The sequence below is a fragment of the Pinus tabuliformis genome, chromosome 5_1, assembly GCF_031772625.1.
Source record: "Pinus tabuliformis cultivar Carrire ecotype Pingquan chromosome 5_1, CPIR1, whole genome shotgun sequence".
NCBI lineage: Eukaryota > Viridiplantae > Streptophyta > Pinopsida > Pinales > Pinaceae > Pinus > Pinus tabuliformis.
Window position 1 is genome coordinate 725,443,673 of NC_142305.1, and position 17,229 is coordinate 725,460,901.

General features: G+C 38.5%; 1 protein-coding gene across 1 annotated transcript; it reads right to left on the minus strand.

The window, feature by feature from the left end:
- Positions 1-4,006: 4,006 nt before the first annotated feature.
- On the minus strand, positions 4,007-6,163 carry LOC149166981 (photosystem II CP47 reaction center protein). The gene is made up of 2 exons (XM_089432833.1): positions 4,237-6,163; positions 4,007-4,186 (listed from the first exon to the last, which is right to left on the minus strand). Exon 1 carries the CDS (start codon positions 5,965-5,967, stop codon positions 4,441-4,443), a length of 1,527 nt encoding a protein of 508 aa, XP_089288959.1. The 5' UTR covers positions 5,968-6,163; the 3' UTR covers positions 4,007-4,186; positions 4,237-4,440.
- Between the last annotated feature and the right edge of the window lie 11,066 nt (positions 6,164-17,229).

The window sequence follows — 17,229 nt, forward strand, 5'->3', positions numbered from 1 at the left end:
AGGACGGAATTTTTCCTATAGATGCTGTTTTTATGCCTGTTCGCGATGCGAATTATAGTATTCATTCCTATGGGAGCGGAAATGAAATACGAGAAGTCCTTTTCCTGGAAATATGGACGAATGGGGGGTTAACTCCTAGGGAGGCACTTTACGAAGCTTCTCGAAATTTGATCGACTTATTTATTCCCTTCCTGCATGGAGAGGAACAGAACATCGATGGAATGAACAATAAAAAAGGGTCTAATATGCTTCCCTTCCCCCTTTCGCACGTATTGACTGATACGGGGGAAACGAAAGAAAAAATAGCATTTCAACTTATTTTCATTGACCAATTAGAGTTACCCCCCAAAACCTATAACTCCCTCAGAAGAGCCAATATACATACATTATTGGACCTCTTAAATTACAGTCGAGAAGATCTAATGAGAATTGAACACTTCGGGAAGGAATCTGTCGAACAGGTATTGGAAGTTCTACAAAAACTTTTTGCAATTGATCCACCCAGGAATTAGTTTCGGGTTCATAAAATGGTTGGTTTCATTTCATCTCTTCATTTCCTTTACCCAAGTTCTTTTGGAGAGTCTTGAGAATCTTTGACATATCTCTCTTTCGTGGAATATTCGAAAGAAATATCTGACAAGATGGGTATATCTAGGGAGATATAATTTGTCTTAAAGCAACTACTCCCTAGATATATGAATAAAAAAATTGAAATATTTTTATATTCGACAGTTGGATCAAATTGGATTGGAAAAGACCTAAAGTTAAAGATTCATCAATAGGCAACGCTGCCCCAATACCTAACCAAAGGGCTACTGCAGTACCGATCAAGGATACTGTTGTAGCTACTGGACGACGAAATGGATTCTGAAATTGATTCACATTCTCTAGAAAAGGCACCGTCAATGATCCCGCGGGTACTGAGCCCATTAAAAGGACACCTAATAATTTGTTAGGTACTGTACGAAGTATTTGGAATACAGGGAAAAAATACCATTCGGGCAATATCTCCAAAGGAGTTGCAAATGGATTTGCTGGTTCACCAATCATTGATGGTTCTAGAACCGCTAAACCTATTGTACATGCAATAGTACCTAAAATTACTACTGGAAAAATATATGAAAGATCATTGGGCCAAGCGGGCTCTCCATAATAATTATGTCCCATACCTTTAGCTAATTTAGCCCTTAATACAGGATCATTTAGGTCAGGTTTCTTTGTTATTGGGATAAGTAGATCTTTATGGATCTATCCCCCGAAAGAACCGGACATGCCAATTTTTATCATCCGGCTCGAACAATAACTGGAGGAAGTATATATCACTTATTTTTTCCCGTGATGGAAGACGAATTGGAAAAATAGGAACTAATAATGTCTATGATCATCCATCATTGGTCATTTTATTATTCCAGTTAAATGCTCATGACCCAAGTAAGCTCACAAATTCGATCATGATCGATATGCCTTTTGGACCATCTTAGTCCTTGTAATTTGTGTTTATCACCACGAATAGACCTCAAAAGTTTTTTAGCATACAAGGTATTGACTTGTTATTGATCCGGCCTCTCTCCTTCCTTAGATCCCTTCTTTCACTCCAATAGTTTTCCCATCGAAATGGATGCAAGGGAAATGGATGCATTTTCACACTATGAAAAGGAGAAGTAAAGTCATATAGTCCAATTATTGAATATATGAAAATATTGTCCCATTGTCCGGATCTCACGGAGCCCTTCCTGATTCGGATTCGATCATAGAAAGAATTCTCTTGGAACGGAACAAACTGACCAATGCCTTTCCACCCAGGTGCTAAACTTCCTATTTCTGATAAGGAAATTGGGACAGAGACACATTTTATCAGAAATATTTATGTGGTAGATCGGAGAAAGTATCTGCATGGCCTAATCAATAGTTCAAGTCACACACTCCCATAATCCATCTTCTCCGTCTGAGAATCTACTCCAATTATTTGTTTGTATTGGATGAATAATACTCCAAAATCGAAAGGAGAAATCCGAGGACCGTATTTTCTATGGATATTTCCATTTTTGAATAATAAATATTCCTGGCGATGATATATTACTGTCGTTATTCGGAACGATAAGTTATGAATAGTTATTTTCAATCTATCTTTCCTCTCTATAAAGGACCTGGAATACCCTGCTTACGGATCATTAGAAAGTGCATTGGCATAAATACAGCAGTAAGAAGGGGTAATATGAAAGTGTGTAAACTATAAAAACGAGTCAAGGTAGATTGACCCACACTAACACTTCCGCGTAATAATTCTACCAGAGGAGATCCTATTACAGGAATAGCCTCAGGCACACCAGTCACAATTTTCACTGCCCAATAACCAATTTGATCCCAGGGCAAAGAATAACCAGTTACACCGAAGGATACGGTCAACACAGCCAAAATTACACCTGTGACCCAAGTTAATTCACGGGGTTTTTTGAATCCACCTGTGAGATAAACACGGAATACGTGCAGGATCATCATTAGAACCATCATACTTGCCGACCATCGATGAATTGATCGGATTAACCAACCAAAGTTAACTTCGGTCATTAGGTATTGAACAGAGGCAAAAGCTTCTGTAACGGTCGGACGATAGTAAAAAGTCATAGCAAAACCAGTAGCTACTTGTACTAAAAAACAAGTAAGTGTGATCCCCCCTAGACAATAAAATATATTGACATGAGGAGGAACATATTTACTGGTGATATCATCCGCAATCGCCTGAATCTCGAGACGCTCTTCGAACCGATCGTATACTTTATTGAGATAGGTAAACTGAAATTCCCCCTCTGAAAACCGTACATGAGAATTTCCCTTCATACGGCTTGAACAAGAACACGCAAATGCTTTTGGACACGAATAAATAAATTTTGGAAAAGAGATACTTGAGGGTTCGTTGCCTGACCGGCTGGAGAAATGAAGATCATTCGAAACAATCCAGCATTTCTATTAGAAGACTCTATAGTGCCAAAATTTCAAAAAGTGCCAAAATTTCAAAAAGTGCCAAAATTTCAAGTCGGCTCATCCCTATGATAAATCACTATAGGCCCTTTGAACGATCTTTTACCCTATTCGTGTGATCAGTTCCCTAGAAAAGAACTAATATAGACGATTTATAGGAATTATCTTGTCGAGATCTCAATAGATGAATCAATCCAAACCTCAGATTTCAATTAGACCCCGATGATTTTATCAAATCCCCAAAAGGTTCTCTGGGTAATAACCTTTTCATTTTCGCTCATTCGACGAAATATGCTAACTAAGAGAAATCAGATACTATATCATTCTTTGGTCATAATCAGCATAATTATGAGAGGGGATATTTCCTTCGATTTATTATAGGAAATACCTCTTTCAATTTCTTTATTGGAAGTCTGGTGACGAGGAAATGATAGGTACAAACCATAGTTCAGATCTTCCGGAACATATCTATGATAGACCTCGTGCTCTAGAGATTCAATATTCTAGAAATTAAATATCCAACGAGGTAGGACCATCTTGATGAAGATAACAGATCGGTCTTCTGTACTATAAATATGGATCGATTTCAACAAGTCGCACACCCATATTCCAAAAATCCTTAGAGAAAAGTAATTACACGATCAAACTATTGGAACAAGATAAGCTAAAAACTCAAAGCCACTATTTGGTCTGGGTTTGAATCCCTCAGTTCTTTTTTTTTCTTCAAGAGCTCACCAGGTGAATTTTGGAGTTCCTCAGCCCCAACTAACCGGAATCCCATCCAATAAAACGGAAGAATTATAAATCTCCAAGATAATAGATAGGAATACTGCAAATAGAGCCATTGCAAAACCCATAAGAGGAGTAGTTCCCCATCCAGGAGCTACTTTACCATATTCTGAATTAAGCGGTTTTAAGGTCGTTCCTACAAGGGTTTCTTTTGGCGTGGTTTTGGAAGTATCATCAATGGTCTGTGTAGCCATAGAAACTATTGTATTGGTTGAGATCTGTTAACTTTGTTATTATATGGTAAACATACCATGATATTGGGATCACCTAATAATGGAAACTGCAACCTTAGTCACCATCTCCATATCTTGTTTACTTGTAAGCTTTACTGGTTATGCCCTATACACCGCCTTTGGGCAACCCTCTAAACAACTTAGGGATCCTTTTGAGGATCACGAGGACTAATTGAAAGAATGACCTTCCCTATAGGGAAGGTCATTCTTTCTTTGATGGGAGAGAAAGAATGACGATTTGGAGAAGCAAAATTATTTTCCCCCTTTAGTCGGAAGTTTGGGTGGTTCTCGGAAGAAAATAGCGAAAAAGATTATCCCTAGGGTCGATACCAACAGGAATGTATAAACCAATGCTTCCATAGATTTGATTTGATCGTAATTTACAATTATGGAGATAGCTTTCGTACTAATATTTATTAGAGAAGAGATAGGAGCAATATCATACCACTTGTCTTTTAGTAGTTGGATCTCCCAGTTTTTGGAATGCTCCAAATTCTATTCGATCATCCAGATCCGAGTCGATACCAGCAAAAACATCTCTGAATAAGGTCCTAGCACCATGCCAAATGTGTCCAGAAAAGAAAAGGAGAGCAAATGTAGCATGTCCAAAAGTAAACCAACCCCTTGGACTACTACGAAAAACACCATCAGATTTTAGAGTAGCACGATCTAATTCAAAAATTTCACCTAATTGAGCACGTCTAGCGTATTTTTTAACTATAGCAGGATCACCAAAACTGACCCTGTCAAGTCCACCACCATAGAACTCAACAGTTACACCTACTTGTTCAACACTATACTTTGATTCTGCCCTCCTAAAAGGAACATCGGCTTTCACAATTCCTTCTTTGTCCACCAGAACTACTGGAAATGTTTCGAAAAAGGTAGGCATACGACGTACAAAAAGCTCATTTCCCTCCTTATCTTTGAAGATAGGGTGTCCTAACCAACCAACAGCTATTCCATCTCCATTGTCCATTGCACCTGCTCTGAATAACCCCCCCTTAGCTGGATTATTACCAATGTAATCATAAAAAGCGAGTTTCTCGGGAATTTTGGACCAAGCTTCTGATAGGCTTAAATTTTCGGCCAGACCGGCACGAACCCGTCGATCTATTTCTTGTTGGAAGTATCCCTGATCCCACTGGTAACGAGTGGGACCGAATAATTCGACCGGAGTAGTTGCGGAGCCATACCACATGGTCCCAGCAACAATGAAAGCTGCAAAAAACACAGCAGCAATACTGCTGGATAGGACCGTTTCAATATTCCCCATGCGTAATCCTACGTATAAACGTTGGGGAGGACGAACACTGAGATGGAATAGACCTGCTAATATACCCAAAATACCCGCTGCTATATGATGAGAAGCTATTCCTCCTGGAACAAAAGGATCAAAACCTTCAGCTCCCCATGCTGGATCCACTGGTTGTATTTTTCCAGTTAGTCCATAAGGATCAGACACCCATATCCCAGGACCATACAAACCCGTTACATGAAATGCTCCAAATCCGAAACAAGCTACTCCTGAGAGGAATAAATGAATTCCAAATACTTTTGGCAAATCTAAACAACGTTTTCCCGTACGTTCATCACAGAATATGTCCAGATCCCAATATACCCAATGCCAGATAGCTGCCAAAAAGCACAGGCCAGAAAACACGATATGTGCCACGGCCACACCTTCATAACTCCAAATACCGGGATTAATTACAGTTTCTCCGGTGATGTTCCATCCACTCCATGAATCCTTTATTCCCAAACGAGTCATAAAAGGTATAACGAACATACCTTGTCTCCACATTGGATCAAGAACAGGATCGGATGGATCAAAAACTGCTAATTCGTACAGAGTCATTGAACCAGCCCAACCAGCAACTAGAGCTGTATGCATTATATGTACAGAAATTAACCGTCCAGGATCATTCAATACGACGGTATGAACGCGATACCAAGGCAAACCCATGCAAACACCCCTTTATCGGAAAAAGTAGACACTATGTAACTTTCTCACATTGGATTGGAAGAGATCATGTTATCGAGCTAGACCCGGATCATCTCGAAAGTGAACATCTATTCACTTGGACATTGCTAATGATGGAACAGGTTTGAAACAATTTTGTTCATACATAATAGCAGGGAGAGACAAAGATATTTTATCGTTTGTATGTACCAATACACAATGTAGGGATTGGTCCCATTTATATTGATAAAAAAAGAGGAAAGAAACGAGATATTCTAATCCTTCCATTCGTTCATGAACGATACCTTTGCAATTTATGGACTAAGTCAGATATAATTTTTGATGAAAAAATATCATTTTTCTACTAAAGAGTGGAGCTATTACTGTTCCATAAACAGTAATACTTTACTGCACTGCGGGAAAAAAATAAAATACTGAGTTCAAATGCTCAGTCAAAATGATAACTTTATCATTTTGTGCTATGCAATGAAAAAAAAAGGTCAAAATAGGAAGTCTCTAGGTTAATGGGCCTTTTCCGTTCCGTAGAAAGATTCGGGGTTATTCGTTTTCAGGATCAATAGTGACGAACGGAGAGAGAGGGATTCGAACCCTCGGTACGGATGATCCGTACTACGGATTAGCAATCCGCCGCTTTGGTCCGCTCAGCCATCTCTCCAAGATGGAAGAGTTCATGTGTAACAAAATGAATGGTGGAGTAAAGGTGTATATCATAGTATGTACAGAATTATGAATATTGCGATATAGGATATAGTCAATCGTATTGTTCATTAGTTATAGTTCTGTATACTGATTATCGATCATGATAATTAGATACTAGAATACCTTGACTTCTCATGATAAAATGAACAATAGAGTCCCTTCAATATCTAGATAATGATATTGGAGAGAAATGGACTATCCATGTAACGCATTTAATCAAATGAAGATATGGTAGAGCTTAAATTTTTGATAGCTTTTTCTTGCTTTTACAGCTATTCTAGCTATCAAATTAGGTCAAGCACTGTATGACTGCTGATTTTTTCTGCTTTTCTTGGCCTGGCCGATGGCCAGGCCAAGAAAAGCAGAAAAAATCAGTCATACAGAACTATTTTTAACGAAATGAACAATACGATTGACTGGATTGTTCTTTATCCAACTGAATAATCGCAATATTCATTATATTGCCGATACAATCTGTACATACTATGATATACACCTTTACTCCACCATTCATTTTGTTACACATGAACTCTTCCATCTTGGAGAGATGGCTGAGCGGACCAAAGCGGCGGATTGCTAATCCGTAGTACGGATCATCCGTACCGAGGGTTCGAATCCCTCTCTCTCCGTTCGTCCACTATTGATCCTGAAAACGAATAACCCCGAATCTTTCTACGGAACGGAAAAGGCCCATTAACCTAGAGACTTCCTATTTTGACCTTTTTTTTTCATTGCATAGCACAAAATGATAAAGTTATCATTTTGACTGAGCATTTGAACTCAGTATTTTATTTTTTTCCCGCAGTGCAGTAAAGTATTACTGTTTATGGAACAGTAATAGCTCCACTCTTTAGTAGAAAAATGATATTTTTTCATCAAAAATTATATCTGACTTAGTCCATAAATTGCAAAGGTATCGTTCATGAACGAATGGAAGGATTAGAATATCTCGTTTCTTTCCTCTTTTTTTATCAATATAAATGGGACCAATCCCTACATTGTGTATTGGTACATACAAACGATAAAATATCTTTGTCTCTCCCTGCTATTATGTATGAACAAAATTGTTTCAAACCTGTTCCATCATTAGCAATGTCCAAGTGAATAGATGTTCACTTTCGAGATGATCCGGGTCTAGCTCGATAACATGATCTCTTCCAATCCAATGTGAGAAAGTTACATAGTGTCTACTTTTTCCGATAAAGGGGTGTTTGCATGGGTTTGCCTTGGTATCGCGTTCATACCGTCGTATTGAATGATCCTGGACGGTTAATTTCTGTACATATAATGCATACAGCTCTAGTTGCTGGTTGGGCTGGTTCAATGACTCTGTACGAATTAGCAGTTTTTGATCCATCCGATCCTGTTCTTGATCCAATGTGGAGACAAGGTATGTTCGTTATACCTTTTATGACTCGTTTGGGAATAAAGGATTCATGGAGTGGATGGAACATCACCGGAGAAACTGTAATTAATCCCGGTATTTGGAGTTATGAAGGTGTGGCCGTGGCACATATCGTGTTTTCTGGCCTGTGCTTTTTGGCAGCTATCTGGCATTGGGTATATTGGGATCTGGACATATTCTGTGATGAACGTACGGGAAAACGTTGTTTAGATTTGCCAAAAGTATTTGGAATTCATTTATTCCTCTCAGGAGTAGCTTGTTTCGGATTTGGAGCATTTCATGTAACGGGTTTGTATGGTCCTGGGATATGGGTGTCTGATCCTTATGGACTAACTGGAAAAATACAACCAGTGGATCCAGCATGGGGAGCTGAAGGTTTTGATCCTTTTGTTCCAGGAGGAATAGCTTCTCATCATATAGCAGCGGGTATTTTGGGTATATTAGCAGGTCTATTCCATCTCAGTGTTCGTCCTCCCCAACGTTTATACGTAGGATTACGCATGGGGAATATTGAAACGGTCCTATCCAGCAGTATTGCTGCTGTGTTTTTTGCAGCTTTCATTGTTGCTGGGACCATGTGGTATGGCTCCGCAACTACTCCGGTCGAATTATTCGGTCCCACTCGTTACCAGTGGGATCAGGGATACTTCCAACAAGAAATAGATCGACGGGTTCGTGCCGGTCTGGCCGAAAATTTAAGCCTATCAGAAGCTTGGTCCAAAATTCCCGAGAAACTCGCTTTTTATGATTACATTGGTAATAATCCAGCTAAGGGGGGGTTATTCAGAGCAGGTGCAATGGACAATGGAGATGGAATAGCTGTTGGTTGGTTAGGACACCCTATCTTCAAAGATAAGGAGGGAAATGAGCTTTTTGTACGTCGTATGCCTACCTTTTTCGAAACATTTCCAGTAGTTCTGGTGGACAAAGAAGGAATTGTGAAAGCCGATGTTCCTTTTAGGAGGGCAGAATCAAAGTATAGTGTTGAACAAGTAGGTGTAACTGTTGAGTTCTATGGTGGTGGACTTGACAGGGTCAGTTTTGGTGATCCTGCTATAGTTAAAAAATACGCTAGACGTGCTCAATTAGGTGAAATTTTTGAATTAGATCGTGCTACTCTAAAATCTGATGGTGTTTTTCGTAGTAGTCCAAGGGGTTGGTTTACTTTTGGACATGCTACATTTGCTCTCCTTTTCTTTTCTGGACACATTTGGCATGGTGCTAGGACCTTATTCAGAGATGTTTTTGCTGGTATCGACTCGGATCTGGATGATCGAATAGAATTTGGAGCATTCCAAAAACTGGGAGATCCAACTACTAAAAGACAAGTGGTATGATATTGCTCCTATCTCTTCTCTAATAAATATTAGTACGAAAGCTATCTCCATAATTGTAAATTACGATCAAATCAAATCTATGGAAGCATTGGTTTATACATTCCTGTTGGTATCGACCCTAGGGATAATCTTTTTCGCTATTTTCTTCCGAGAACCACCCAAACTTCCGACTAAAGGGGGAAAATAATTTTGCTTCTCCAAATCGTCATTCTTTCTCTCCCATCAAAGAAAGAATGACCTTCCCTATAGGGAAGGTCATTCTTTCAATTAGTCCTCGTGATCCTCAAAAGGATCCCTAAGTTGTTTAGAGGGTTGCCCAAAGGCGGTGTATAGGGCATAACCAGTAAAGCTTACAAGTAAACAAGATATGGAGATGGTGACTAAGGTTGCAGTTTCCATTATTAGGTGATCCCAATATCATGGTATGTTTACCATATAATAACAAAGTTAACAGATCTCAACCAATACAATAGTTTCTATGGCTACACAGACCATTGATGATACTTCCAAAACCACGCCAAAAGAAACCCTTGTAGGAACGACCTTAAAACCGCTTAATTCAGAATATGGTAAAGTAGCTCCTGGATGGGGAACTACTCCTCTTATGGGTTTTGCAATGGCTCTATTTGCAGTATTCCTATCTATTATCTTGGAGATTTATAATTCTTCCGTTTTATTGGATGGGATTCCGGTTAGTTGGGGCTGAGGAACTCCAAAATTCACCTGGTGAGCTCTTGAAGAAAAAAAAAGAACTGAGGGATTCAAACCCAGACCAAATAGTGGCTTTGAGTTTTTAGCTTATCTTGTTCCAATAGTTTGATCGTGTAATTACTTTTCTCTAAGGATTTTTGGAATATGGGTGTGCGACTTGTTGAAATCGATCCATATTTATAGTACAGAAGACCGATCTGTTATCTTCATCAAGATGGTCCTACCTCGTTGGATATTTAATTTCTAGAATATTGAATCTCTAGAGCACGAGGTCTATCATAGATATGTTCCGGAAGATCTGAACTATGGTTTGTACCTATCATTTCCTCGTCACCAGACTTCCAATAAAGAAATTGAAAGAGGTATTTCCTATAATAAATCGAAGGAAATATCCCCTCTCATAATTATGCTGATTATGACCAAAGAATGATATAGTATCTGATTTCTCTTAGTTAGCATATTTCGTCGAATGAGCGAAAATGAAAAGGTTATTACCCAGAGAACCTTTTGGGGATTTGATAAAATCATCGGGGTCTAATTGAAATCTGAGGTTTGGATTGATTCATCTATTGAGATCTCGACAAGATAATTCCTATAAATCGTCTATATTAGTTCTTTTCTAGGGAACTGATCACACGAATAGGGTAAAAGATCGTTCAAAGGGCCTATAGTGATTTATCATAGGGATGAGCCGACTTGAAATTTTGGCACTTTTTGAAATTTTGGCACTTTTTGAAATTTTGGCACTATAGAGTCTTCTAATAGAAATGCTGGATTGTTTCGAATGATCTTCATTTCTCCAGCCGGTCAGGCAACGAACCCTCAAGTATCTCTTTTCCAAAATTTATTTATTCGTGTCCAAAAGCATTTGCGTGTTCTTGTTCAAGCCGTATGAAGGGAAATTCTCATGTACGGTTTTCAGAGGGGGAATTTCAGTTTACCTATCTCAATAAAGTATACGATCGGTTCGAAGAGCGTCTCGAGATTCAGGCGATTGCGGATGATATCACCAGTAAATATGTTCCTCCTCATGTCAATATATTTTATTGTCTAGGGGGGATCACACTTACTTGTTTTTTAGTACAAGTAGCTACTGGTTTTGCTATGACTTTTTACTATCGTCCGACCGTTACAGAAGCTTTTGCCTCTGTTCAATACCTAATGACCGAAGTTAACTTTGGTTGGTTAATCCGATCAATTCATCGATGGTCGGCAAGTATGATGGTTCTAATGATGATCCTGCACGTATTCCGTGTTTATCTCACAGGTGGATTCAAAAAACCCCGTGAATTAACTTGGGTCACAGGTGTAATTTTGGCTGTGTTGACCGTATCCTTCGGTGTAACTGGTTATTCTTTGCCCTGGGATCAAATTGGTTATTGGGCAGTGAAAATTGTGACTGGTGTGCCTGAGGCTATTCCTGTAATAGGATCTCCTCTGGTAGAATTATTACGCGGAAGTGTTAGTGTGGGTCAATCTACCTTGACTCGTTTTTATAGTTTACACACTTTCATATTACCCCTTCTTACTGCTGTATTTATGCCAATGCACTTTCTAATGATCCGTAAGCAGGGTATTCCAGGTCCTTTATAGAGAGGAAAGATAGATTGAAAATAACTATTCATAACTTATCGTTCCGAATAACGACAGTAATATATCATCGCCAGGAATATTTATTATTCAAAAATGGAAATATCCATAGAAAATACGGTCCTCGGATTTCTCCTTTCGATTTTGGAGTATTATTCATCCAATACAAACAAATAATTGGAGTAGATTCTCAGACGGAGAAGATGGATTATGGGAGTGTGTGACTTGAACTATTGATTAGGCCATGCAGATACTTTCTCCGATCTACCACATAAATATTTCTGATAAAATGTGTCTCTGTCCCAATTTCCTTATCAGAAATAGGAAGTTTAGCACCTGGGTGGAAAGGCATTGGTCAGTTTGTTCCGTTCCAAGAGAATTCTTTCTATGATCGAATCCGAATCAGGAAGGGCTCCGTGAGATCCGGACAATGGGACAATATTTTCATATATTCAATAATTGGACTATATGACTTTACTTCTCCTTTTCATAGTGTGAAAATGCATCCATTTCCCTTGCATCCATTTCGATGGGAAAACTATTGGAGTGAAAGAAGGGATCTAAGGAAGGAGAGAGGCCGGATCAATAACAAGTCAATACCTTGTATGCTAAAAAACTTTTGAGGTCTATTCGTGGTGATAAACACAAATTACAAGGACTAAGATGGTCCAAAAGGCATATCGATCATGATCGAATTTGTGAGCTTACTTGGGTCATGAGCATTTAACTGGAATAATAAAATGACCAATGATGGATGATCATAGACATTATTAGTTCCTATTTTTCCAATTCGTCTTCCATCACGGGAAAAAATAAGTGATATATACTTCCTCCAGTTATTGTTCGAGCCGGATGATAAAAATTGGCATGTCCGGTTCTTTCGGGGGATAGATCCATAAAGATCTACTTATCCCAATAACAAAGAAACCTGACCTAAATGATCCTGTATTAAGGGCTAAATTAGCTAAAGGTATGGGACATAATTATTATGGAGAGCCCGCTTGGCCCAATGATCTTTCATATATTTTTCCAGTAGTAATTTTAGGTACTATTGCATGTACAATAGGTTTAGCGGTTCTAGAACCATCAATGATTGGTGAACCAGCAAATCCATTTGCAACTCCTTTGGAGATATTGCCCGAATGGTATTTTTTCCCTGTATTCCAAATACTTCGTACAGTACCTAACAAATTATTAGGTGTCCTTTTAATGGGCTCAGTACCCGCGGGATCATTGACGGTGCCTTTTCTAGAGAATGTGAATCAATTTCAGAATCCATTTCGTCGTCCAGTAGCTACAACAGTATCCTTGATCGGTACTGCAGTAGCCCTTTGGTTAGGTATTGGGGCAGCGTTGCCTATTGATGAATCTTTAACTTTAGGTCTTTTCCAATCCAATTTGATCCAACTGTCGAATATAAAAATATTTCAATTTTTTTATTCATATATCTAGGGAGTAGTTGCTTTAAGACAAATTATATCTCCCTAGATATACCCATCTTGTCAGATATTTCTTTCGAATATTCCACGAAAGAGAGATATGTCAAAGATTCTCAAGACTCTCCAAAAGAACTTGGGTAAAGGAAATGAAGAGATGAAATGAAACCAACCATTTTATGAACCCGAAACTAATTCCTGGGTGGATCAATTGCAAAAAGTTTTTGTAGAACTTCCAATACCTGTTCGACAGATTCCTTCCCGAAGTGTTCAATTCTCATTAGATCTTCTCGACTGTAATTTAAGAGGTCCAATAATGTATGTATATTGGCTCTTCTGAGGGAGTTATAGGTTTTGGGGGGTAACTCTAATTGGTCAATGAAAATAAGTTGAAATGCTATTTTTTCTTTCGTTTCCCCCGTATCAGTCAATACGTGCGAAAGGGGGAAGGGAAGCATATTAGACCCTTTTTTATTGTTCATTCCATCGATGTTCTGTTCCTCTCCATGCAGGAAGGGAATAAATAAGTCGATCAAATTTCGAGAAGCTTCGTAAAGTGCCTCCCTAGGAGTTAACCCCCCATTCGTCCATATTTCCAGGAAAAGGACTTCTCGTATTTCATTTCCGCTCCCATAGGAATGAATACTATAATTCGCATCGCGAACAGGCATAAAAACAGCATCTATAGGAAAAATTCCGTCCTGATAATTATTTGGACTATGTATAATATATCCGCGATTTTTTTCAATTTGTAATCTGATATCAGAAGTAATTGATTTAGTAAGTCTAGCTATATGTTGTGTAGTATCAATTATTTTCACAGAAGGGGGTAATATGATATCTTGAGCAGTTACATTTCTGGGTCCAACAATATAAATAGAAGCTTCTCGGATTCCGTACGAGTCACTTCTAAATACAATTTCTTTTAGATTCATCAAAATGTCATGTACTGATTCTTCAATACCTATTATCGCGGAATATTCATGTTTTATGTTCTCTAATTTTACACGTGTGATACATGTTCCTTCTACTTCTCCAAGTAAAGCTCTTCGCATTGCGATGCCTATTGTATCGGCTCGACCTTTGCGGAGCGGGGATAGAGCAAAACGGCCATAATGAAGACGCTTACTGTATGCTCTGGATTCGATGCATTTCCATCGTAGTGTCTGAATAGAGACTGAGATTTCATCTCGAATCATACCAAGAATATTTGATCAGATCATTAAATCATTTCTTTCTCTTGAAATTCATTCAATTCTTACACACGTCTCTTTTTGGGAGGTCTACATCCATTATGTGGCATAGGGGTTACGTCACGTACAAAACTTAATAGTATGCCACTTCTACGAATGGTTCGTAATGCTGTATCTCTCCCTCGACCAGGGCCACTTATCATAACTTCTACTCGTTCCATACCCCGATCCATTAATGCACGAATAACATTTTCTGCTGCAGTCTGGGCAGCAAATGGTGTACCTCTCCTTGTACCTTTGAATCCACAGGCACCAGCAGAAGACCAAGAAAGAACTTGTCCCCGTACATCTGTAGCAGTCACTATGGTATTGTTAAAACTTGCTTGAACGTAAATAACTCCTTTGAGTACTCGATGTTCATTCCTACGTGAACCAATTCTTTTTATAGTTTTTGACATATTAATCATTATGAGTTCAGTTCGAAAAATGCATATCGAAATCTATTTTACCACTAGATCCATTAATTGATATAGAAGAGGATTACCCCTGTTTTTGCTTATGTCTCGGATTAGAACAAATTATCATAACTCGTTTCCGTCTACGAATTGGTCGACATTTTCCACAAATTCTACGAATAGAAGCACGAATTTTCATATTTGTGACCCTCCAATTTGCTCATATTACATTTTGTTTCCTGAGACAGAGAGTCTGTTTCATCTGTGATTCTCGATCCCTATCGGATGTTCAAAAGGTGATTCAATCGTTTGAAGATTTGTTGCTAAGTCTATATATTATACGTCCTTTGGTTAAATCATAAGCACTTAATTCGACCTTGACCCTATCTCCTGGTAGTATTCGTACGGAATTACGTCGAATCCTACCCGAAATATGAGTCAGAATCTGACATCCATTATCTGTCAGAACTCGAAACATACCGTTGGGGAGTGATTCAGTAACCAAACCTTCCGCATGGATCAGATTCTGTTTCTTCATCGAATCTCCTCCTCTTTTGATTCAAAAACTTGACTAACGTGCTTGGATGAAGATGAATGGTGTCTCGACTTGCTACGACTTTTCATACTATGGGGATATCTTACAGAATAAATATTTTTGGACAACATTTGGATTAATTACCATACATAACATAAAATTTCTCCTCCAATTTTTTTCTGTCGAGCTTCTCGATCCGTCAAAATTCCTTGGGAAGTAGAAAGAATTACGATCCCCATTCCACCTAGAACTTTTGGAATTTCTCGATAATTAGAATAAATTCTCAAACCAGGTTTGCTGGTACGCTTTGACGTGGTCATATATGTCCTTTTCTTCCTTCTCCGATATTTTGAAGTCGATATCAAAAAATATTTTTGGCCTTCCTGATGTTCCCTAACATCTTCTATAAAACCTTCTCGTAAAAGGATCCTTCCAATGTTCTTGGTAATATTAGTAGCTGTTACTCGAACCGTTCCTTTTTCTACCATGTCAGCGTTTCTTATAGAAGTAATTAGATTGGTAATAGTATCGTTACCCATGACGAACGAATTCTTAGGAATTCCTGGTCTCGATATAAAAGGCATGTTCGATCTTCTTTGAGGAATATGCCTGAGGTGCAATGAATTTAATTGATCCATGTACCATTTGATGAACCTTAAGTCAAAGATTCTTACAAGATCTATCAGTACTTATAATACTTCGGGAGCCAATGAAACTATTTTCGTGAAATTCAATTGTCTCAATTCCTGAGCAACCGGACCAAAAACTCGAGTTCCTTTTGGATTTCCTTCCTGATCAATGACAACGGCTGCATTGTCATCAGATCGTATCATCATTCCATTGTCACGTTCAAATTCTTTACAGGTGCGTATAACTACGGCTCTAACTACTTCCGATTTTTCCAGGGGCATGTTAGGTACTGCTTCTTTAATTATAGCAATGATAACATCACCTATATGAGCGCATTTACGATTACTTGCTCCTAGAACTCGAATACACATTATTTTTCGGGCTCCACTGTTATCCGCTATATTCAAATAAGTTTGAGACTGAATCATTTTTCCTCCAAAATATTTTTTACCTCGGCAGATAACATGAAAAAAAAAGGAAGAGTTCTTACGAACTAGTAATCTTCTTCCACCAGAAATAACTCTTTGATTCTGTATGGATGGGTTGGGTTAAGTAGTAACAAATTGAGTACGTATAGGCATTTTGTATGCAGCTATTCTAGCAGCTGCTCTAGCGACGGTTTCGGATACTCCGCCCATTTCATAAAGTATTCGACCTGGTCTGATGACAGATACCCAATATTCGGGAGATCCTTTCCCGGAACCCATACGTGTTTCTGCAGGTCTCATTGTAATAGGTTTGTCGGGAAATATACGTACCCATATTTTTCCGCCACGACGGGCATAACGATTAATCGTTCTTCGTCCGGCTTCTATCTGCCCAGATGTGATCCAAGCGGGTTCAAGTGCTTGAAGAGCGAATCTACCGAAACAAATGCGATTGCCGCGGTAAGATACTCCTTTCATTCTTCCCCTATGTTGTTTACGAAATTTTGTTCTTTTTGGGTTATAGTCGATGGTTAATAGTATTTTGATCCCATCTCTAATCCAGAACCGGACATGAAAGTTTCTTCTCATCCGGCTCCTCGTGAATAATCAATGTGTAGATAAATGAGTCTATATCTATGCATTACACATATTGTATATAGAATCTAATTTACAGGACGAATAACTCTTAAATTTCCATCCAATGTCTTAATAAAGAATTTCACAGGCGAATATTTACTCTTCCAGTATTTGCTCCATGGGGTCGACTTACCTATAGACTCCAATGAGATTAATTGGTTTTTGGTTTATTTCGCCATCCTATCCAAT

Bases quoted from the DNA above. Each gene is read 5' to 3' on its own strand.
- LOC149166981 (XM_089432833.1), bottom strand. From the start codon at position 5,967: ATGGGTTTGCCTTGGTATCGCGTTCATACCGTCGTATTGAATGATCCT.